Source organism: Protomyctophum parallelum (genome assembly GCF_964188405.1).
Source record: "Protomyctophum parallelum genome assembly, chromosome: 12".
In the NCBI taxonomy this organism is placed as follows: Eukaryota; Metazoa; Chordata; class Actinopteri; order Myctophiformes; family Myctophidae; genus Protomyctophum; species Protomyctophum parallelum.
Window position 1 is genome coordinate 32,025,796 of NC_139712.1, and position 25,738 is coordinate 32,051,533.

The 25,738-nt window shown below is 44.6% G+C and overlaps 1 protein-coding gene across 1 annotated transcript in view; it reads right to left on the reverse strand.

The window, feature by feature from the left end:
• dipk2ab (divergent protein kinase domain 2Ab) overlaps window positions 1-25,738 on the reverse strand; it is a 46,229-nt gene that overhangs the window by 3,384 nt on the left and 17,107 nt on the right. Inside the window, exon 3 of the mRNA XM_083778678.1 lies at window positions 6,438-6,741. Coding sequence (XP_083634804.1) covers window positions 6,438-6,741 — 304 coding nt within the window. The remainder of the gene's footprint in view (window positions 1-6,437; window positions 6,742-25,738) is intronic.

A 25,738-nucleotide genomic window follows, 5' to 3' on the forward strand; every position in this document is an offset into this window, starting at 1 on the left:
TACATTGCCTGCGAAGCTGCCAAGTCTCTATTGTGTTGTCAGAACGTCGTTGCCTAATGGTTGTGACTCAACAATCATCTCACACTGGTAGTAAGCGGCGCGACATGGGTTATGAAAGTGGTACCGATGCCTCCAGGGTCCTCCGAATGGAAGAACAACTATTAAGAGAGCTACCTCTAAAGTTCATATTGTTAAAATAAAATGCTCTGTTAATGACTTAACTTAAAAAAATATATAGTTTTCAACTGGGAAAGGAAACGTCTCCAGCATGCAAGTAGAAAGTAAAAAAATAACACCCGTGTGAAGTGAGGGCGGACGCTCTTCTCGTACATCATCATGACGTAAATTAGTCACTAAGCCTATAATTCACTTTTCGTTTACCATTGCTTTGTCCAGAATAACATTAACTCTGACCGGCATTATATACTCTTGGTGCCGTCACAGTCTTTTAAACAGCAGACAAAGGCATGTTATTTGGAAAAAGTTCCCAAATAGAGGGTCTTTTGTATAGGGTAGACAAGGGAGCACTTGTTTTATGTTATGTATGGAATGTACTCACTGTATATGTTACTGTCATGTGTTTGTATTGTAATGTTTTCTTTTTTTTGTGTGGCTTTTGCCTTTATTTTATATATTTTTATGGAGGGATAGAAAGTAGGCTCACAGGAAATGGGGAGAGATGGGGGGGTGACATGCAGTAAAGGCCGTCGGGATCGGGAGTTGAACCCGCGGCACACTGCCAGACTGGATTACCAGCCAAGGTGCCTGGACCGCTGAGCCAGGCCTTGTAATGTATTTTTAACTCATGACTTAACTGTGAGAGGACCTCAATGGAAATAAGTCTCAGGACTTTCTTGTGTAATGCTCGAAATGCTGAACCAATGTGGTTTCAATGCAAAAACACTGAGATGGTACCGTTTCAGGTAATGGAAAACATTTATTGTTCCCCCCCCCCATCTTGGTACAATCTTGAGATATTCAAAATCTGTGTGTTATTTTTTGTCAACAATTTCCTCACCTTTAGAAGATAATTAGAGTTGACTTTTACCCTCGTTTTATGCCCCACTCTACTTTTTCAATTGCTTTCACTTCCACTTTCCAAGTCTATTATTTTTGTGGAAGTGGAAGGAAGGGGCTGCCGACAGTTATTCCAAATATATTTATTGGGTTGTATTTATTCAGGGTATCGTATCGCTTTCCGTTTCACCGAATACAGCAGATTAATACGTAATGAAATCAGGATATTTCAGCCTTGTGGCCTTCATCAAATGAAGGTCGCCCAGCTGAAATGTCATGATTTTATAGATTCCATTGTGCTGGGATCACACGAGGATGCCGTTTGCACGCATGTGTGGTTAGTACCGACTGCTTAGGTTGACATTGCGTGGTGTTCTGTCCGTCTTCAAAAGGTCTGCCCGCCCAGGCAAGTGAAACAGATCTCATTTCAAGTGCATTTAACACATATTAAATGACAGCGACTGTTTACAAATGTGCCATTACAGAGTTTTACAGAGTGAGTAACTGCTGCCATTTTCTGAATCTAGTCTAATCTGGCTGATAGGTCAAGGACACGAGAAAGTGCTACCAATTCTGGCTTGATTAACTCAACCCGAGTCGTTCCCGTGGCCTCTAACAACATTTGGGAAATTTTATTTTGGACTTGTGCAAACCAATCAAACAACTCATTTGCCATTTCTCTGCGACAAAATGTTTTCATTTCCATTGAGCAAAATCAATTCCTCCCACCCCACCGCCACGGTCCTGCAGCTCATTTCACTTCTCTCTTTTCCGTTTAGACTTGTGCCGGGGAGAGAGAGAGGGCAGCTGCGGAAATAACTTGGAATGATGAGAAAGCCATCAGTGCTGCCGCATTAAAAAGCAGATCAATAGCACTGTTGAAGAAAAGAATCCCTGAGGCCGCAAACACATAATCAGAGTATCAGCGCTTCTAATGCACTTCTGTTTGCAAGTCAGAACAACTCAATCAAATATCCAGCACTGCCCGTCGACTGAGGGCCTCTGCGGGTCCCCCTCCCCAGCAGAGGAGGGGTCTATTCACCTCAATCAGCATATGGGTGATGGGAGATGGACCTATGTGTACTGCATGACACACACACACACGAATATGCCATGCAAGATGAAACGTGGCAATTAATGTTTTAGAAGCAGCTATGCATCCCAGCTCAACATTGATTGACAGATAGCATCATGAGTGTATTCCATTATTCACACGCACACATACACACAATCTCAAGGACAATGACGAGCGCTGAAAATAAGTTAATATGTATGAGCTTTAACCCATTTAGATATGCTACACCTACGTTGTTATACATTTCAATCCAGGTTTTTCAGGAAACTTAGGTAAGGATTTAGAAGGTGTTTTTAGAACCGTCTTCAGGTTTAAATGGGAAAAGGGAGATTGTGGTTTCAACATTATACCGACCTCAAGAGATTTAGTTCATGCCTTAAAAACAAAACTCCATGAATTCAGTGCTTCATGCGGTGTGTATTGGATAGGAAATAAGTACTTTTTTGGGTGAACTATCCCCCCCCCCCCCCCCACCCTTAAAAGAACAAAAACAAAATCACAAAGCGAGAAAAAGAAGAAATATGAGTGTTCAGATGAGGTAGACTCACCGACCTGGCCTCCAATCCGTTTCCCCCCGGCCGGCCGGCCACTACCTTCCATGTTAAGGAGTCTCAGGTACGTCTCATTCTCATTCCGCTCAACTCCCCTTCATCTGCCTGAGGGCGTGCTCAGACGTTGGGTCTGAAATACTTGTTAGCGTGGCTGTACGGGTGGCATTCACAACTACGAGCTGTGCGTGTGTGTGACGCAGTGTGTTTGTGTGTGTGTGCGCTTCTGATTGAACGTGTATGAGACAGAGGAAGGAAAGGAACACAGAACAAAGGGAAATGTATTGGTGTGCGTGGTGTGTGTGAGGTGCGTCCATCCATGTGTGTATTTATTGTATTAGTGTGAGGCAGTGGTGGAAAAAGTACTCAAATCATTTTCAAATGAATAAAATGTATTAAAAAATCTTTTTAAAATAGCTGATCTACAAGCTCACAATAATGTAAGCTTGTAGATCAGCTATTTTCAAATGAGACATACAGTAGGGCTGAAGTGGTTAATGTATGGTTTGTAATAATAATCAAGATCTACAAAGTAATTAGCAGTAACTTAATTTTCAAAAAATTGTAGTGGAGTGAAAGTATAATATTTGCCTCAGAGACGTAATGGAGTAGAAGTAAAAGTACTGAAAATACCCTCACACCGAATTACATTAAGAGAGAGTGATTGAAGGATGTACATTATACAGTATGCGTGTGCTTCCAAAGGCCACTGGCATACGACAGCCTTCCTTCAGCTCGATAAACTCACCGGGGGGAGATGACAACTTTTCTCGCACCATTGGATAACGCAAACTGCAGCTGAACACTAACGCGGTATGTCTTCTTCCATCTACAAGACATCAATATGGATGTGACAGCCAAGAGAGAGAGAGAACGTGGGAGGTGGCAGAACGGCGTGTGACTTTTCTGCCCTGTTTTGATTTGCAAATCAATGGGCTCTCCCGTCAGGACTGACGAGACTCGCGGCCGTTCTTGCTCTCCTAATTGCCGCGAGATTGAGTTGTCGAGGCAACCAGTGAAAGGTTACCACACCCCGGGTTCCTAACACCGCCAAGACATGTTTCCCCTGACCTGTGATGCTCATTACTGTCCTCGCTCTCCCTGTCCCCTGTGACTCGAGCGCACACGAGTACAGACGCAACACGCAGCAGGCATGGGCATGCGTTCAGACACAACACGCAGCAGGCATGCGCATGCGTTCAGACACAACACGCAGCAGGCATGCGCATGCGTTCAGACACAACACGCAGCAGGCATGCACATGCGTTCATGAGTACTGTACAGACACAACACGCAGAAGGCATGCGCATGCGTTCATGAGTACAAACAACACGCAGCAGGCATGCACATGCGTTCATGAGTACAGACACAACACGCAGCAGGCATGCACATGCGTTCATGAGTACAGACACAACACACAGCAGGCATGCGTTCATGAGTACAGACACAACACGCAGCAGGCATGCGTTCATGAGTACAGACACAACACGCAGCAGGCATGCACATGCGTTCATGAGTACAGACAACACGCAGCAGGCATGCGTTCATGAGTACAGACAACACACAGCAGGCATGCGTTCATGAGTACAGACACAACACGCAGCAGGCATGCGTTCATGAGTACAGACACAACACGCAGCAGGCATGCGTTCATGAGTACAGACAACATGCAGCAGGCATGCGCATGCGTTCATGAGTACAGACACAACACACAGCAGGCATGCGTTCATGAGTACAGACACAACACACAGCAGGCATGCGTTCATGAGTACAGACACAACACACAGCAGGCATGCGTTCATGAGTACAGACACAACACGCAGCAGGCATGCGTTCATGAGTACAGACACAACACGCAGCAGGCATGCGCATGCATTCATTCTTGAGGCCAACACTCTGAATGGTCAGGATAAAGCAGCTTGAGTTGTCGTGCTCTAAATGCGTCGCTGTACAAAGAAAGAGTCTCGACCATGGCGGATCGTTCTCCGTGGCTAGAAAGGCCGGGCTGCCGTGACAGAGTGGAAAATCGTGACTAATGGCAATGATGCACATGAGTGGACACACAGGCATGTGTGTGTGTGCACCATCAGTGCCATATAGGAGGTCAAATGTACTGTAGTCTGAGGAAATCTATTGGCAAAAACACGCATGCATGTGATTGTACGGGAACACACTTAGACACTATTGTCATATTACTGTGCATCAATCCATAGTTATCATTGACAATCCTATTTTGGTCAGCCAATTATTTCAAATAGCATGAGTTTATCACAGTATGAGGACACACACACACACACACACACACACACACACACACACACACACACACACACACACACACACACACACACACACACACACACACACACACACACACACACACACACACACACACACACACACACACACACACACACACACACACACACACACACACACACACACACAAAAGTTTATCACTTTAATAGGATTTCTGGAACATCGGAAGGGAAACATCTAAGGGCCTGGCTGGGTGGCATTCCTATCTTCTGTTGTCCTCGCTGGAGGAAGGGAATGAGGGGAGAGGACATAGGAAACGAGTCAGCTTGTATGCACATGATCATCTCTCTCTCTGTGTGTGTGTGTGTGTGTGTGTGTGTGTGTGAAAGAGGGAGGGGGAAGAAAACTGGGTCAGCTAAGATAGCTCGTTATCCAGGACAATCTGAGCTTTGATGGGGACACGCATGCCAACCACACAGCACCCGAGCTTGGGTCGGGGGGGGACGGGGGGACGTCGGGGGGGGGGGGCGTCGGCGTTGTGACTACATCCCAGCGACTGATGCAAGGCTTTGAGAGACCGGCAGTGATGCTCCCTCACCGTGACCTTTCCTTGACCTCGCCGAATCGATAGAAGGTTTCAGCTTCCGTGTAAAATTCAGCTGGGTTTTTTTTTCACCCACTCTTCTTGAGAGGTGCAACATCAGAGAGAGGAGAGAAGCAGACGGCTCCCTCAGGTATATAGGTAATAACGATGCTCGACAATCCATGTGTGAAATAGTCTTAATGCAAGTTGGAAAATATATGGGCTAGGGTCTAACTCTCAGGTGTGTTCCACTCATTTGTAGCTCCAGACAGAGGTACAAGACTGGCAGGTCCATTAAGGTGCGCCTTTCACTCACTCACACATGCACGATGAATTGCCATGGCAACTGAAGGAATGGGCGCCGCTTATGCATATCACACTTTGGACCTCGCACATCTACGAAGAAAGTCATCACACTCACTAGTGTTCATTTCGATTTCGATTTAGTCTTAGTCTTCTGAATAAATTTGAATTTTGTTTCAGCCATTTGAATAGTTTTAGTGTTGGTCAACTAAATATCATAAGGTTTTAGCTGACTAAACTACAGTCAAACAGATATATTTTGGCAGGCCTTGATGGCTTTGTAATGATTTTACACTTGGTTGCATGCCGAAAATAGCCGATCTACAAGCTCACAACGTGTCCTAGATCTATTTTCAAAGCGCAACACCCGAACGCAACCAAACTTGCAACAGACTCGTCTTTTAGTCCTACTGGAACTGGAATTAAAGTACATTTCAAGCACATTTTAGTCTAGCTTGTATTTGTTGACCAAATTGTCAATATATTTAGTCTTAGTCATCATAGCTTAGTTTTTATTTAGTTCCCGTCAGTGGAAAAAAACGAACATTTTTCTTCAGTTTTTTTTTGTCGACGGAATTAACACCGACACACAACCCCCCCCCCCCCCCCCCCCCCGACACACACACACACACACACACACACACACACTCACTCTGCTTGATCAGCCTCTTGTCCGCCACCAGGACGTTCTCGGCATCCACCACGATGACCTTCCCGTCGCGCGGGCCCACGGCGAAGTTGTCGAAGCTGACGTCCAGCAGGTAGAGCGCGAAGTCAAAGTCGTTGTTGGTCAGCTGCTCGGCGATGTCCATCAGCTGGCGCGCCAGGTCCACGCGCTTCTCCCACGGCGCGTTGTAGAACGCCCACAGCTCCTCGCCCACGTAGTTGACGGCCACCATGCGCCCGCACGCCCCCAGATATTTGGCGAAAGGCCAGCCTTCGTCCGACGGAAAGCTCTGGAAGGAGGAGGGAGGAAGGAAGGGTAGTTTTAGTACACGGAGGACCGGGAAATAAGTCTCAGTCTAGCCTTCTAGTTAACTTAAAAGTGGCCATGGAATGCACATCTCTGCCAGTCTGGGTCGCATATAGACAGGGATGTGTAAATTCAAGGTCGCAGCCAGTTGGATCCGAGAAGTCGCGGGAGGATGGGGGGCTGAACTAATACAACATACAGTTCTACGTTTTGCATTTGTGGTGACCCCTAAAGGAACGAAAAGTGCTTTTGGAGGTGCACTCCACAGAGGCCTTTCAACCTGCTATTCCCACTGTTTTTGTTATTTTTAATAATAGGCCCACTAATTGTGCAAAGTAATTACAGGAAAACAATGTGGAATAAAACCAATAAAACCCTCTTCATCGCCACATGACTCCGAAGATCATTTGTACCTAATTTGGTGAAAAGAAAATGCAAGGTGCAGACCCCAGGCTGCAAATGTAACAAATTGTGATTAATTGGAATTCCTGGAAGATACATGATTCATGCTTTTTGGCTTGTGTGTGTGTGTGTGTATGTGTATGTGTGTGTGTGTGTGTGTGTGTGCGCGTGTGTGTGAAATAGGCCCCTTCCGTGAACTCTGGAGTCATGTGACAAACATGTATCATTCAGAGTCTAGTAACAGTGTGCCACATGACCTCCCTGTCCGGTGTTTACTGTTTAGCCATAAGTAAAGGTAAGTAAAGGCATCCCTGCGGGGTACGTGAATACATAGACACGAGGGGCTAGATTCTCAATACAGTATTGTGGAAAATAATAATGGTGATAAAAAAATAACATTTAGCACAACCCTTCCCTGCATTGACAAACTAGCAGTTTGTGGGCATGACAGTCTGTCTCCTTTGGCCCAAATGGCAATAGTGATCTTTATACACATACTTCGGTGCCAACAACAAAATTGCTTCACAAGAACAACGCTGGTGTAAGAGAACTGCTGGGGGAGAATAATGATAATAATAATATAGGCCCCACTCCTTTGGGTATTTGTTTGTCACAGTACATTTGCACATTGGCGAAATGTGTCCTCTGCTGCATTTAATCCATCCTAACTATTAGGAACAATGAGTGCCAATAATACAGCGCCCGGAGAGAGCAGTCATGGGTTAATGGTCTTGTCTTGGACAATTTGCCACAGACGGGGCGTTTCCCAGGTGGCCTCTCTACTCATTCAGCTAGACTAGGGCCACAACACCAATCAGACCTGCTCCTTAAAAAAAAAAAAAAAATCCAATCCGTTATACCTACAGTTGAGGGGCCTCTAGTGCATTTACCTACACAGATTTTCAACCACGACCTAAACTACTATGATCTAAAACCTACGACCGAACTATCACACTATTCTCACATTTCTTTTAGTACACCACAAGGCACATTTCATGGCTGGAGGTGCTTCTGATTCCTGATGTTAAGCATGGTAGTTGATTGATTTACCTCTGATGGGTCTGGGACTACGTGTGAGGTGATACAGAAGTACAACACACAGACAGACAAGCACTGTTCTAGGCGGCCTCCGCGTAAAAAAAAAAAAAAAAAGCCAATGTCAGGTTTGAAAGGAAACAGCCATTCATTGCCTGCACGGCTAAGAGAATCGTAGGACTTGTCATAGGCTATTTGCGTGAGAATCAGCCTTGGTGAGGGAGGCATTGCATGTGTTCATCTCTAAACGCAGCATTCTCTAGTAACTGTTGAAGGACTACTAACGGCTGTGCGGAAAGGCGTCGGCCGAGGATATAATGGATTGGATTTAATAAAAAAGGAGCAGGGCCGATGGGTGTTATAGCCCTACTACAGCAATGAGGCTGATGTACGCTGCTTGTACGCAGTTTCCGTGGAGCTGATAGGCGGTGATTTGTGGTAGCGGGAGTTGTAGCCGAGAGCTCTAATGTGGTGCGACGCGAGAAGAACGGAGCGATTTACGCTGTATAGCGCGGCATCATTGGGTTACTTAAAGCCGTCTGTGCAGTTTGGGTTAACTCAACCGACAAGAACTCCCTGTGTGCTTTAAGTGAAAACAGAAAAGGCAGGCAAGGTGATACTGCCGGATGGGTGCTTCATAAAGCCTCTCATATTTACTCTGCAACTTGCTTCAGGCCGGGTCATATGAAGGCAGCGTTGTGAGACCATGATGCGGCATGTTCAAACAAGCAAAGAAGTGTGTACATACACACACACACCTGACCTTATGCACACTCAGACATGCACGCATACCACTCATGAAAACACAGTACGTACACACACAAGTACGTACGCACACACACACACACACACACACACACACACACACACACACACACACACAAAATGAGGCGAGTGCAAGGCAGCTGCAGTTGGCGAGCTGGCCAGGCCTCAGAGGGACTGGATTGTGTACGTCTCATTACCGCTTTCTCTCTCGCTAGTTTTTCTAGCCCTCGCCTCCTCTCCTCTCCCATTTAAGCCTAATTTATACTCTGTGGTACAACAGCATCCGCTCCTCAAAAATCAGTTATTTCCAACAAGCAAAGTATAAATTAGGCTGTTTTCTTTTTTTAGAACCACAGTGATTATGGATGAGGAGAGGACCAATTATGGGACGAAAATGGAAGAAAACTGCAAGCACCGCTCACTGTTGAGTGACAGGTTTCAGTCGACTTGCACTCTACTCTCGCCACATTGACTTAATGACAATCCCAAAATCGCTAACTTACAAATCTCCCCCTGTTCCTGGCAGACATCGTCTGATGAGAGAGAGAGAGACAGACACTTGCGCTCATGTTTCACAGCACCTGCCCACACCCCTCCTTCTCGCTCTCCTATCGTGAAACCCAATCGCCTCACAAGATAACAACAGAGGAAGACGACGACTTCACACTGCGGTGTAAGGTGTGAACAATTGTGAACGTTGCTTCTCGCCTTACAGCTGTGCGAAATTCAATACTTCGCCGCCTTTCAATTTCAGCACAGAGAAAAACTTTTTTAGGTATGCATGTTGGCACTCGCTCCCCTGAAACATTCATGAGCTACAAATTATTTAAAAACACACATTTCTACCCAACCTCCTGGCCCGTTCTGTTCTGAAGGCAAGCTGCTGGACTCCTGCCACACTGCTGCATTGTGGGGCAGAGCCAGCAGAGCATGCTAGAAGGCTAGCCGAGTATTCATCTGGGTTTTGCCGGGGCGCCTTTATGTGCGGACGAGTCATTCTTCTTTCATTTTCCTCTGCAATTCATGCTGCTCTTTAAGCTCCCTTATCACGTTCCCTACTTGGTGAGTGTAGGAGAGGTCAAAAAGCATACACAGCGCTAGACAGTGCGTCCAACATGATGCAACAAGTTGTGTGCACTGTTCAAATATCTGGGCGCTGCCTTAGTTGAATGCTGCTCTTACGCTACAATCCAAGCATCATTTTAAGACCGCGAAATTGTCTATCTGCCGTCTTAGCCGGTTTAAAAACAGCCAGCACATGAGGTGAGGCCACTGATAGGTTGAGCAGCAGGCGGTCAGGTCTGTCTGCCCGAGATGGCCCAATCAATTGCAGGCCAGACACAAGTGTGATTGGCTTTCAGCAGCTGTCTATCTCAGACTTGATGTAACTCACAGCAAAGTCTGCAATAGATCGCTGGTCTAAAAAAATGTCTGCTTAGCGTTTTTCGGGTCCCAGACCTGAGTCGAGGCCAGAGAGGGTGGTCACTACATACGATTAATTGTCACTCAAATAATTGTGATTATCGTTTTAATTGTTGTTTCTGTGGTGGAACACTGTCTGGAACATCATGAAAATAAATTAGAATTCTGTTAGGCTTTGTAAACTAAAGCACAGAGCAGATATGTGAGCAGATAAATATTTTATATTTTTTATACTTTAACTATATAACTATAAAAAAACTTTAATAGTGGAAATAGCGGATCTACAATTTCCAATTTAATGGATTTTCACTATTTTTGAAATAAATTTTTGAAAATATATGACATTTTTTAAACATGGAAACGATTATGACTGGGCGATCATGTAATAAGTGTGACACGGACAGGCTTATGCAAAATAAATAAATAAAAACCGATTGCATCGCTCCACAGGCTGGGAGCGTCTTTTGGGAAACATTCAATGTAATTTCCGGTTGAGACGTCATCCAAAATGTTCCCCCCCATTTTAGCGGGTCAGATCGAAAATCTTAAAACGTGAATAACTCTTGATCTAAATCATTTCGTCCAATTCTAATCAAAGATTATGTTTTAGACGGCTACATCTAGCTACTTCAGCTACATCCGGGATAGCGCCTGGTGCGTCGCTAAATGTTCTCCTTTGCTGCAAATCGCTGGGTGCTCTTGATTTAATGGTCCTAATAACCCACGGGCATTCGTGGTGTTAAATAACCGCATCCGTAAAGTGCCTGCAGGTTTCGGTCTCTCTCCCTCTCTCTCTGTCAAGAGCCTTATGCAATTACAATCCATTACTATCCAAGCTGATGGCAATAATTGATTTGAGATTACTATATTGAGAATGATTCTGAAAAGGCATGGGGCTGGGTTATAATAGCCTACAAAAAAGATTGATTGATTTACTTTGAACAAATTCCCTTTCACTTTAGATTGAAATGATTACGGTTGGTTGCACATTGTGCAAAGGTGGCAAGTTCAATACTTCGTAGAGCCTTTGGTCTCCATGATGGCTTGCCGTTCACTTCTTCACATGCCCCGATTTGCTCAGGCCCCCCAACAGCTAAACAGAGAGTTCTCCCTCCCTGGCCATCTCCGCCGAGTCAACATACTCAGTCAGGTGATTGGACCAGCACTAATGGCTAACTCCTGCCAACGACATGAGAGACACTTCACAAACTATGGCCAAATTGTAAGCTGCAGATGCTCCACGAAGGTCACGCTAGCGTCAGTTGGGTGTGTAGGGGCCCTTAAACTCATTGACTGCCAGTTAAAATAGCTGCCCTTGCCAGGGGGGGGGGGGGGGGGGGGGGGTGTTGAACGGTGTCGCAGCGATAATCCATTTCATAGATATTCCAAGATATTGTCTGTGCCTTTTTGCCTTTATTGATAGATATACAGTAGGTTGAGAGGAAACGGGGAGAGAGATGGGGGGTGGGGGGGAAGCAGCAAAGATTGTCGGGATGGGGAATCGAACCCACAACACCCTATCAGGTGGATTACCAGCCAAGGCCAATCCAGGCGTGTACATTCGTCATCCATCCATCATCCAACCAAATAAATGATACTAGACCTTACCCGTTCTGAATATATGAACACCAAATTATGTACAGTGTGGGTAATGCAATGTAATGTAATAGATCAACATTACTGATTGGGAGGGAATTGTCCTGTCTTGCTAGCTATAGTGCAAGACAGGACGTGACTGATTTAATATTCATTTTCATGACCCAAATCCACCCAATCTGCGGTTATCCGCAGCTAAAACCACGATCTGCCAGTCATATACTGTACTGTTACAGGGCTAGCAGATTGGCTATTTTCAGCGATTTGGCGTAGAAGGAAAAAAGGAGGGAAGTTTAGACTCCTTGGGGATCCTGGTCAAGCAGAGTTTAACATTCAAAGGGAAGCCGCTAAACAAAAACAATACCAGTGGGGCAAAAAAATAAAGAAAAAAAAATAGCACTGACAGAAGGAAATTATCTCTATTCCTACTGAGAGATGCCAGGGGGATTGCAATGTTCACAATTAAAGATTCTAGGATTAGAGATTTAACAGGCTAAATTTCTAAAATGGCTTCCTAATTTCCATCCCACGTACAAAGATTAAGTGGAAGTGGGATCAGTCTACAGCACATCCCACTTAGGTCCGGCTCCCTTTGACCCGGATTCAAACCCCCAAGATCTCTTTTATGCTGCTGCAAATCCAAGCAGCTCCTATCCTTGTTGACAGAAGCCAGCCTGCCAAAGCCACGGCTAAAACAGTCTTTGTAAAAAATAGCCCTTCCCCTGGGGGTTGATGGGTGGCCGGGGGGGGGGGGGGGGGGGGTTCTGTTCGGGTAGTGAAAGAGACCGAGGGAGAGAGAAGAAAGCGCTCTACTGACAGCAAACAGAACATAGAAAGGGAAGACTGTCGTGTCTCCGCTCCAGCGGACAGGAGGCATAAAAGCTGCGATGACCTACGTGCTAGACACGTCTCTCTGTCTCTTCTCCCTTTTGTTGTCAGGTCGAGGTCTGAGCGGGCACAATAAAAAAAAGAATATGGCAGATGGATAGAGATGGGGTGATGGGAAAGTGGAGGATGGTGTTGGATGGAAAAAGGGAACGGATGCAACGGATGCATGCCCTGTGGCTATACTTTCAGACACTGTCAGCCACCAGTGCCTTCATGTCCGTTGGAGCGCCGTGTCCCTGGCTCTTAACAAAGACGCCGCTCACTTGCCACTCTGTCAGCCCCCCGTCATACTCCCCCCTCCCCCTCCTCCAATTACCCAGGTGCTAACAACCAAATACACTTTTCCCCCTCTTTTTTGGACGACTGCAATATTGACTACTTTATTGCTGACAAGCCAACAAATGGGGATCGCTGGGGCGAGGCGAGCTAACCGGATGCGTACAAGTGGGTGCCCTACAGGTTTCGTTTCAAACAAAGCCTATTGCAGAGGTTGATGAATACTTCCAACTTGTCCCACCAATCATTTCCCTTTAGCACTCTTTAAACGGTTACTCTGCAGAAGTCATTAACATCCGCAATGAGGCGTTGCGGGTGTGGGGAGGGGATAAATTGGAAAATCGAGCCTAATATTACATCCAGTACCCTTTATCTTCGATGTGAACCCTGGAGTAAGTGTGCACGTTTTCTCTGCACGTGTGTGTGTGCACGCACACGCGTGGAAGGATGGCACAGGTAGTGAATTTTGCCCATCATCGTCCAACGCAGCTAATGACATTCAGAAATACTGATGATGCAAAATTGCCAATGACACGATCCAGCAACTTTAACTGCTGCAAAGGTCTTACGATGCCTTGCTCTCATTAGTACAAGTCAAGACAATGTTGCCTGCTTTGCAAACTCCATGACTTGTCAAGCGCGTTTCGGATGGATGTCTAGAAATTAGAAGTAATCTCTTCTCAAAGATTGCTGCTGGGCCACTCCAGCGGACTGGCACTGTTTTTTGTCTCTGCCCTCCCTTCCCCCCGGTAATACTACCGACATGCTGGTGTCCTCCTGAGGGAAGGTGGATTGGAGAGGGCTGAAATGAAACAGGGCCACAGACAAATGTGCAGCCTCTAGAGGAGAGGATGAAACAAATGGAGCACGAGGCTCAGGAACACACACCTGCGACCCGACATCTGCTGACAAAGGCATGCCCTTCTACTGGGTCACTCAAGGGAGGGCGCGTGGGCATGTTTGTTGGGGGCATGTGAGTATCTTTGTTTGCAGGGTGCTGTGTGTGTGTGTGTACCGTGTATGTCATGGAGTGTGGCTGCGTGTGTGGTGGGGCAGGGTATGGTTGGCTCTGTGTGCATGTGTGTGTGTGTGTTTGTGAGAGTGTGTGAGACAGCATGTATACATGCTGATGAAATGCAAAGTGAACTGGGCTGATAACAACTCCTAGTCACAGGCCGGGTAAACACGAGTGGCTCCCAAGGCTTGTCTGCAAAGAACAGTGGCTCATCTCCCTCTCTCTTAACTCTTTGTTTCCCCTCTGTTTTTCTCTCTTTCGATGTCTGTCTGACTGTGCAATCTGTGTATGTGTGTCTCTCTCATATTAGGACTATGCCAGTGTTTATAGCTACAAACCTCTCCCTCATTACAGACAAAGAAAATTAGCAGTTCAGCCACAAGCGTTTCATGTGTTCAGCCAATGTCAACCCCCCCCCCCCCCCCCCCCCCCAAGGTGTGGAGAAAATTCTCCGCATTTTCCATCCGCTCCTGCACACCTCCTCTCTGCTTCCCATCAAACAGGTCCAGACAGGACCAGTGGAAAGATGGGAGAGTCAGTCGATCACGGGGCTGAAGTCAAGGAAATGTGGCAGACGGAGGTGCGTGTGCACACATACAGTACACACACGCCCAACAACAACCATCTCCTTCAACCCTGTCGCACCAAAACGAACATTACAAAGCTTGTTTATCCAAGCATGGGCTTAGTGCGTTGAGGGAGGAGACCGCTATCGGCTCGGCAGCCCCAATCTCGGGCCGTCTGGCTGCCTGGAACCGAATCGTTTGGCATTCTCCTATGCTGCCGCTTTGTCGTTGACCTTGTGGAAATGGAGGGTGCGGCATCAGGCCCCATGTCTGGCATTTTGCTGCCCATTAAAGTTTAAAAAACCCAGACAGTTCTCAGCAAGACCTGTGAAAGAGCACCTCATCCTGGAACACATGGTGCTCAGTCCTTTCTTCTCTCTCTCTCTCTCACACTCACCCCCCCCCCCCCCCCCCCCCTACTCCTGCTTTGCTCAGTCCCACCCCTCTCTCTGCCTCTTTCCCTCTCCCACCCCCAAAACCCACAAGACAGGGGCACGGGGTTCTCTGTTCCGGATATAGGAGCCAGGAAATGCCTAGTCAGAGCACCCAGCTCTGAGACTTGTGAGTGTGTGTTAGTGAGAGCGTGTGTGTGTGACGTGTGTGCGTATGTGAAACAGATTGGATGCTAGCGAGAGACGGTTAGTGAAGTCAAATATTTGTGTGTGTGAAATATACAGGCGCGGCCGCCTCCTCCTGCAACAGACATGTGGTTCACATAGGGCAGAGTCACAGGGTGCACAGCTGACATAGGGGGTTTATATTAAACTGTGCTAGAAACTGGCGTGTGCGCGTGAATAAAAGGCACACACAAAAATGGTTTGAAAGAAAACTGAATTAGGCAGAGAAATCAAGATCGAGCTGCGAGAATGAACAAGAATATGTATGTATCAGTCCAATGAACCAGATACAAAAGGCTGTGCATGATTCAGTGGTCGCTGTCAACCAGTGACGGAAATGGGTTAGTTAGGTCATGAGTGGGCAACTATGTGTGAGAGTGAGAAGAGAGGAGAGAGGAGAGAGGGAGAGAGGGAGAGAGGGAGAGAGAGAGAGAGAGAGAGAGAGAGAGAATGGGAGCAGGATGAGAAATGAGTGTGGGGGACAATGCAGCTTGGGGTTGCTCTGCTCCCCTGCCGCTAGCGGATAGCTGAACCCCCTGCTGACCTGGATCTAAGCCGCGGCACACAACGGGGACACCTCATAAAAACCTCCCCCTGGCTGGAGGTGCAGCCAGGAGCGTAATGAAGTTATAGGCAAGCCGTGTTGACTCAAGTCTAGGTGGTAAGGTAGCCCACCTGGGCAGTAGACAAGACTGGCCATAACATGGCTCCTGGACTAGTTGTGTGGGAACACGGAAGGGCTCTGCGTTTCATGGTGCCAGATAGAAAAGAAGGCGAGGCTGTCTTTCTGGAGAAGAGCTTCATTTAACTCACTGATGACCATTTAAAGAGAATAACACTCTTTAAACTAGAAAGCAGTTCCCTGCAGAAACTGCATGGGCTCGCCAAAAGACGCAATGTATATAATGTACAGTAGAAAATGTATTAAAGGAAAAGTTAAAAAAAGAATGTATAGAAATCTGTAAAAAGAATAAGCATAAATAACTGCATAAAGCGGAATAAAGTATGTGGAAGTAGTACGATGCCCAAAAAGTGGCAGAATAAAGTAAGTAAAGTATTACTGTCTACTAATGATTTGTAATGTATGAATAATGCTTTACAATGTATTATTGATGAATTAAGAAAAGGTAAAAAAGAAAAAGAAAAAAAGAGTCAATCCAATATACATATAAAAGCATTCATGAGCTTAACAGAAATTGTATTGAATAGCATACTTTTACATGTGAAAAGAAGGTTCAAATAGCATATAGGCCTATCTTTAAAAGCATAAACACAATGATTATTGATAATGGTCTAAGATTTTTCTTTAACCCTTAGAAGAGCAATCACGGGAAAACCCGTGAAGTAATAGCGTTCCGTAAATGGGCAATCACTGGAAAACCCGTGATTCTGTTTCTTGATTAATATCGATATATTAATAACCTCCGCATCGCTGTGTGAAGTCCCTTTGTTGAAATTCCAACTGCAATACCCAGAAATCCCGTGTCACGTAACACGCGCGCACATCTTGGCTATAAAACGTGCCCGCCCCCTGGGGATCTGCATGCCTGGCCTGCATGGGGAGCAAGCCAGCTGCTTGCGGGCTTTCTGAGTTCGCTCTTCCCGGCCTGGCTCGAGCGATGACACCGTACTACGATCTGGACGGGTGACCAGATTTTTCTATGGTAAGAATCTTATTGTCTGAAACATTATATGCTATATCTATTCAGTGTGTATTATAGTTTATAATCGCTGTTTGGCGCGCCGCTGGGGTAAGGCAGGCCGCTGAGCTAATGTGTTTTTTTTTCTTTGCCGAGCCTCTGGAGCGTAGCTAGCGTTACAGGCTGCGGCCTGCGCTCCAGAAGCTCTGCAAAGTTAAAAAAACAAACACTGCACAAATGGTTACATACATACGTGATACTAATTATACAATCATCCATTTGTAGCGACGACTCGGCACAATAAAATCATTTGATCGCTAGCAGTCATCGGAGAATATATAAGGGTCGGTATTAGCCCAAACCGACCATGTAGCTGCTAATTAGTTAGCATTACTATTAGCTATTTGTAGCATCGGCCCACGGCAGCACAATAAATGTATTTGATCGCCGGGTAAAAAACACCATGTAATGGACATATATAGTAGCGAGCACTGACTACAGCTAAATGTGTCTTTATTTGTATATACATCAGGCGAGCCGCGAGGACGAGGACGACCGAGGACCATGATGATGATGATGATGATGACGATGAAGAAGAAAAAGACTTCTCCGACACTGAACCAGATACATTAATTCATTTCAGGGGGCAGTTGTGTTTTCTATTTAGCCTACACAGTACACACCGTCAAGAACTGGACTGCAGTGGTTTGGGGACACTGGGGGAGGCGTAACTGTTTTGTATGTAGAATGAATAGTTTATTTCGATCTTTTGAGAGGGAGACATTACACAAAAACAGTTTACTTTTTCTTTTGTGATCGAAAAGGCATAGGCAGAAGCTTAAAGCTTATTAGTGCCTATCCTTATCTCAACGTATTCCAAAATACTGTTGAAGATATGCATAACAATCAACATATAAACAAAACAAACAAATGACATTTATAGAAGAATAGAAAATTAAACAAACAAAAAACAACAGACAACGAGAAAAAACAAAACAAGGAGTGGAAAAAAGACAAACAGACAACGCTACAATGTTATACCTTAGTCCAACACTATACATGGCATAAACAAGGCTCAGCTCCCCGCTCATTCCAGGTTATATCTATGCAATAATTCCTGTTTGAGCCTCTTTTTAAATTGTTTTAGGCTGTAGGCCTATTTATTTTCTGTAATATATGTATTATAATTTTATTATGTTGGTAGTCAGAATAAATAAAAATGCACTATTTCAATCCGAGATACATGTCATTTTTTTACACTATTCTGAGGTTTATGTTCTGACTAAGCGAGTTTCAACTGTGATTTACTCTGTAACGGTAGATGGTAAGAACCCAATTTTTTTTTTATATAATACAGTAAACATTCAAGTCTACATTTCTATACATATCATAGGCACCAAGTCCGGAAAACTATGTCATTGGATGTGTTTTTTATCAAAACTGTGTTTCTTCATAACAGGTTTTTGAGATACATGAATGAATAGACTAGGGTACTGGTAAGACTATGTAAACATATTATATATCGAAATCTTCGTTAAAATGTCAAGTGTCATGAAAGAATAACAGTGAGTTTCTATCTTGTTCCAGTAGGGGGCAGTAGGCGGTTTTATTTGGGTTGGTCAGTTTGGTAATGACTGACCATGCTATTTATAGATGGCAAAATATCTACAGTGGTACATGTGGGAAACTTTTTATTTTTTTATTATTGAACTAGACAAATCACCCTTTAAAATGAGATATGTCATAGGTATGGGCTCCCTGTAGAAAAAAAGCTGTTACCAAAATAAACCTTAAAATGATTGTATCTTTTTTCCATGTGCTAAAAAGCACTTTTGAAAAAAGCGCATTTTTTTTAAATGGCTTCCAACACAAAAACTATACATTGTATCAACTCAATTCATTTTTTTCCTCGAAGAAAACTTGTCAAGCTTTCTCTGAAGGTCTTTTATTGTCACAGAGTCACAACAGAGAATTTTCAATAAATCATTCAAAAACGCATATTTCCCATAGAGAAAAGCAATAACAACATGGGATTTGACTTGAACACTTCAGAGGGTTAAATGTAAAAAAATAAATAATATTAAGTTCTTAATTCAAAGTTTTTTTTAAGTTTTAGCTTTTTAAGTTTAAAAAAGTTAGTTTTTAATTTTGAAGTTTTCTTTAATTTTTTTTTTTTAATGTTAAAATGTTATTTTTTTTATTTTATTTTCATTTTTATTCAAGTTTATTTTTTATAAACGTGCGTGTGTGCGTGCGCTTGCTAGAGCTGTGTAAAGGCCAGCCAATAGGAAGACAGGGTGTGTGTGTGCGTGAGTGCGTGCTCTTGCGAGAGCTGTGTAAAGGCCATCCAATTGCACAAATAGCAGACCTACAAGCTCACAAGGTATCGCAGAGCAACTCATTGAGATCTTGTAACTTTAATTTCAGCCCTGTAATTAAGCCCTTATATGTCTCAGCTGTGGAAGTGTAAAAGACTGCCAGCACTATGACTGGGAGTGGCGCGCTATGAACTTGCAGGTCTGCTATTTTACAATGGTCCTGAATGGGGGAAACTATGCCCGAACAAATTGCTCTATCGCAAGTCGAATGCAAATATTTTTTTCGCTGTGAGTGGCCTGAGATATTGAGGTACACCATGTGCGATTGTGGTGTTGGTACGATCGAAAATGTGGTTATAAGAGCGAGTTAAGAATTGTCATCGCGATAATTTCCTCGTAAGAATTATACAATGGAGGTCAATGAGCAGCTTGACCTTATTTGTGTCACTTAAAAGGCTGTAGTTCACATTCTGTATGTCTCTGTGCTTTGGTGGTCACATTGTGTGAAAGAGGACATGTGTGGCTACAAAATGACCAAAGAACATGCGTGTAAAATGAATATTTTGGCCGGGACGACAATTTGTTTGGTAAATTTTCAAGGAAAGAATTTCAGTTCCCGCACTCTAGTCAAAGAAGCCCTGCACTCTAAGTTGGCACTAATTAGGCGAAACGGCCTGCGATTGAACTGCGATTTCGGAAAAAACGTTTAACGTATTCGAATACGGTTTGAACCACGAAAAAGTCCAGAGTCGTGTGAGCTTTCTAAAGTTTAAATCGCGTTTCTATGACAAAGTATGCCAGAGTAATGAGGCTGCAAAAGTGAGGTTGATTTAGAGATAAATCCCATACATTGTCAATGGGAGGAAAAAACTATAAATAAAGTTAAATATTTTAAAAAGTATAAACTTTTTCAAAACAACTTTTTCACCAATGAAAGTTCAAAGATAGATGAACATTATAAAGTTTGAATGAAGTTTCAAAGTGAAAGTATGACGGAGTAATAAGAGCTAAAAAAAGTTAACTGTGAAAAATGGGACCTTTCTTCCATCGACTCTCACTATAAAGAATGTAAAAAAAAGTTAAAAAGTTAAAAAGTATAAAAAGCATAAAACTTTGTAAAAAACAAAAAACAAGCATAAATAACTGCAAAGAGCTGAACAGTTTGAAGTTTGAACTAAATTTCTAGCATAAAGTATGTGGAAGTAGTTAGGTGGCGTTAAATGGCGGAATAAAGAATAAAGAAGCGGAATAAATATAGACTGGCAATAACTATTGTGTGCTCGCTGTGGCGAGCCCACAATAATTCCACAAGATCCAAGTACCGGGCTGCGACGGAGAAGCCTTGAATTTGCTACCGGTCCATCTGTAGTACACCCCTGAATTTACAGGAGCCATGTGTGCATCTACTGCTGTAATGCAGTAGTAAATTATAGTACTGCAGGCTGGCCGATAAGAGGCATGGTCTTACTCTAACATTAGACGTCAGAGTCTCTGGAGGAAGAGAGCGTAGTAAAGAGCCACTTGTTACCGGCCCATATTGGCTGCGGCTATCTAAAAGAGGGCCGGGGGAGAGTTATGAATGGGGTTGCACTCTCTGCTCTCTGGGAAGCAGAGCATGAGGGGCGACGGGGGGTCTAACGTTAGGAACCTCAGAGATGTACAGAATTAAGCTTAGATCTGCCACAGGCATTTACCTAACCAAACACAGCTGCCATGTGTGTGTGTGTAGAACGAAAGAGAGAGAAGGGATTATGGTAACACGAGCAGTCTGGCTCTTTCAAATTGGGGTGGGGGGCACTCCACAAGGCTATGCAACACACACACACACACACACACACACACACACACACACACACACACACACACACACACACACACACACACACACACACACACACACACACACACACACACACACACACACACACACACACACACACACACACACACACACACACACACACACACACACACACACCTAGCTCCACCCCCCTCCTTCTCCCCTTTCCAGCAGGGCCTCCTTCCAGGGAGCACAGCCAGCCGAGAGGAGTCAGGCTCAGATAACTCCTTGTCTTATCCTAACGGGATTCATTCTGTACAAAGGACCTCGAAAGAGAAGGAAAAAAAGGGGTTTGGGAGCCCTTGAAGCCGGGTTAAGCACCATATACAAGGCCGCCACCCCCTTCTCTCGTGTGGTAAAGAGCATCTCAATCCCTCCAGAGGCTAAAACTAAATAGCAATTACAGAGACCGGCAACTTAAATACCATTTGCCAGTGGACCTCGAGCCATTGAGCAGACGACCCTGGGAGACAGGGAGAGGTCGGGCCAAAGCCCGGGTGCTGTGGTCTGTGATTAAATAAAAATAAACAAATAAAAGGAGACTTTGGTGATCGCTCTACTCTCAAGAGACATGACCCACAGAGAGACCGGGCAGGAATTGAGATTTATTGTACCTTTATACTTTGTCTTACTTTGCTAAAGTGGATGAGTGTCCCATTAGATTAGACTGGAACTCATTAAATCAAGCATGGTAAGGAAGCGCACACACACACCCTTTCAAAAATGCAAAACAAGCATCTAGTGTGTTTGCTTAAAGCTCTGCTAATGTTTGCTTTCACATTTGCGTTAAAATGCCTGCCGCTGAGAATTCTTGGAAGGGAGGAGGCTGTGTCTGTTCAGATCCTCTGCTTGTTCAGTGTCCCGTCCCTTTCGACTGTGTGTGTGTGTGTGTGTGTGTGAGAGAGAGAGAAAGAGAGTGCGTCTGTGCGCGCGTGCGTGTTCTTGGAGAACAGGCTGCATTGTGTGACGGGACGGCTGCGAAATCAGTCTTGGGTGTCAGGTAAGGCCAGGGTGCGTGAATGGAGCAGGGGACGGGGAGGCGAAGGAAAGCGAGGCAAGGGGAGGTCATTGGGAAGAGGGAGTGTAATAGGATGAGAGAAAGGGGGCGTCTGGAGAGCACAGATTTGAGTCTGGAGGAGATGAGAGTACCCTTGACTGAGTTAACCCCACGGGCCTGTCACATCCTATTCTCAGCTTGGTTGAGCAGACAGTGTGAGGACCACAAAGGGGTGCGAGTGCAGTCACATGCTCTCAGCTAACCCGCACAGACTTAATGGTTTGGAAGCAAGCACCGGGTTTTAAAATCACACCTAATTTAATGTCGGATCGGCTTATTCCGAGGCACCGGTTCGTGTAGCAGACGTGGCCGTCAAACTGTCACTGTAGTAGCCAGAGACGTTTCAAGTTTAGTTTAACCATGAGGAAGTAAGAGAAACATACGATACTTATTTGTTTAACGAGATCTAAGTTGTTGGCTTCTAATGAGGGGGCCTTGATTTAACATGGACATTACTCAAACAGACCTGGCTAGTATCTGAGAGACCTCAGGAAAAGTAAGAGAAACCAAAAAGTAAGAAAATTGAGCAGGTCAGTGTTTCCATGAAATGTCCAAATAAAACCACCAGTAAAACACCAGCAAGACAGGGCTTCTTACTGGTGGTTCTATTGAAGGCGAGAAGCGTGCACGCATCTGCCTGGGTGACTGATGGGTATTTTCTTAATTATGATTTATTGTTTCATATTTTATGTTCACATGTTATTACTATGTTAAAAAATACCGTGTAAATCTTCTTGTATCTGGTGCACAGGTCTGCCTGTCACCCAGTGATGTCATATCAATATGTGCGTGTGTATTAATTCCACTATCAGCTGTCACCCACTCCAGATTGTCCGTTGTACCAAAGGGAAATAAGATTAAATGGAAAACATGACAACAACTTTGCCCTTAAAGATGAGGATAGACATACACTCTCACCCCATGAGATAAAGAGTTATCAACAGAATCCTAATCACGGAAGGTGATTAAAGTAAAAAACAGGATTCAGACGATCAGACACCCATGACAACTTGATGACACATTACTCTGATGGGACTTTCAACCTATTGAAATGTGACAGCTGAATCTTGATCTATGACATATTTTTCAGTATATGTTTGTGCAAAATGATGTGACTTGCATTCAGAGCACTTAGGAGAATTCTCTCTATTCTTTACATTTGTACACGCTCTGGATCTGAAGAAAAACTAACTAAAGATAACTTAGAAATACTTTAAGAACTTGTGTCTTGTGTCAAAATCCTTTCAGGTCTTTTGCACTACTCCAAGTTTCTCTAGAGTTCATCTTTTGGTTTTTTGATACTTTGGGTTCTCACTTTTCCAGTGAAGATTTATAAGGTTGAGGTATCTGGTCTTTTTGGCTATTTTAATAGCCTCACTCAGATTTATATCTGTCAGTGACAGCAGACTGCTGGGCGAGCACTGGTGCTTTGGCATGGGGGATCAGATCAACATATGGAATGAATTCTGTACTGGCCATACAGTATATGGAGCGTGTCTTGAGTGAACAGGGTTTGATGATGTCAGATCAACATGGAATGTCAGAACAGGTCTACGCCATATATGGAGATCTAAGAGTTTGAGGTCAGATGTAGAGTTGCTGGCCGGCTCCATATATGCAGATCTAGGTGATCATCAAGTCGTCTCCATGTATGGTTGTACAGGGTTAGATGTGGTCAGTGTCGTGATCACCATATATAGTGGCGTGACCTTATGGAGGTGTGATGTCACGAGGCGTGACCATATATGGAGGCGTGGGGTGACTAGTAACTAACAGCCAGACAGGCAGGAGATGCAGGTTTTCAAAGTAAATGCGAGCTACGGTCACAATAAGACATGGTAGAAAGGGACAGAGTTGCATAAGGGGCCCAGTGCTTTACAAGAACTTTCTCGTTTGGCTGCCTGCGTTTTTGTCTTTTCAAAACAATTTATTCCACAAAGCCAAATTGTCTTTCACGTGACAGTGGGGCAGGGGAAAGAGGGGGATAACTGTGCTTGTATTCCAGAGAGCACACAGAGGAGAGCAATGTGGGCCAATCGGCCAACCCCCACGAAACAACACGGCAGATTGTTTTCCACCGACAAAGAGGGTCTGGTTTCTCAAACAGAAAAGGGTACGATGTATTGCCAGTGACTTCAAAATACTGGAAACAGAAGCCTTCCTAGAAAGAGTGGACAGCAGCAATACTAGCCACATTACTCAATTGAATCAAGCTAGGGGAGGAAGATGCTGATGAAAACCCCAAAACGTGTGTGCATGCAGCATTAGCACCTAATGACAGGAGGAAAACGTCTGGTCTTAAACCATAGCACAGCTGGATTAGAGAGGATATTCTGACCTTGGCATTTTGCTCAAGTGAATTCAGGCATACTCAACGACAGCCTTAGGCTTAAAACAATTGCTAAAAAAGAAGATTCGAAGACATGATCCCTGTAGATTGCAACTAGCTTCAAGTGAGTGAGGTGGAGTGAGACCAGGGGCTGTGGTAGTAGACTACATCCTCTGTACAATCTCTATATACACTAGATACTTATTATATTATATTATTATGGTCTACTGCTGCCCAACCTTCTGTATAGTGTGTCTCTGAGCAATGTCCTCCTTATCTTTGGAGCACAATTATTCTGAGGAACAGCAGAGGTTCTCAAAGACCCACAACGATTCCCTCAACTCCCTGGCACATTTCATTGTAAATTCATTATTTGTCCCCACCCTGAGCTGGCGAGAATTTGGACTCTGGGGTTTCTGCTACTTATCCTTGCAGTTCACAAGTTCACAACATAATCAATTATTCATCAATCCCTGTAATGTCTATTGGCAACATGGGGAAGAGGAGCAACGAAAGAGAAATAGAGAGGGAGCGCGACAAACGGAGTGTGTGTGTGATTGTGTGTGCGTGCTTACACTCGCATGTGTATGAATGAATCAATGTGTTTTTGTGTACGTGTTGCGATGCGAGGTAATGCAATGTGAAGTGCGAAGTTGTGTGCAAGATAAGGGACATGGGATGTTTCACCAAGCCTTTGAACTGGGGCATAATGCCATTAAAAACCTTGATGGAATTATCTGGCCAGAATTTGTGGAGCGTACACAAGTGGGACAGGCAAAGGGAGAAGGGGCGGGGAGCTGAGAAATTGCGAAAAGAGAGGGAGGGGTAGAGAAAATGACCACACAAGGCTAATCAGATTTTATAGATTGACTGTTCTAAAGGGCTAATCTCAACATTTGGCCTGCCCAAATGCCTGGAGGCGTGCGAGTGCTTGCAAGTGTGCATTTATAGCATGTCTACACAGGCCATGATTTCGGTCGTTATTTTTTTCCTCCACTCACAAGTCAATGCCAGATGAAATTGCAATTGATTGGCTGCTCGCAAATCAGTGAGGGGGAAATAAAAAGGATGTGGATCATGCTTCTATGATATAAATTTGTGGTGTTGACACGGAATGGTGACAGGATATGGATGGATGGTAATAAACAGGGGTTGACAGTACTAATGGTCCTTTTTAAATACGAAGGCTAACCTAGAACGTCCCATAACCGGAA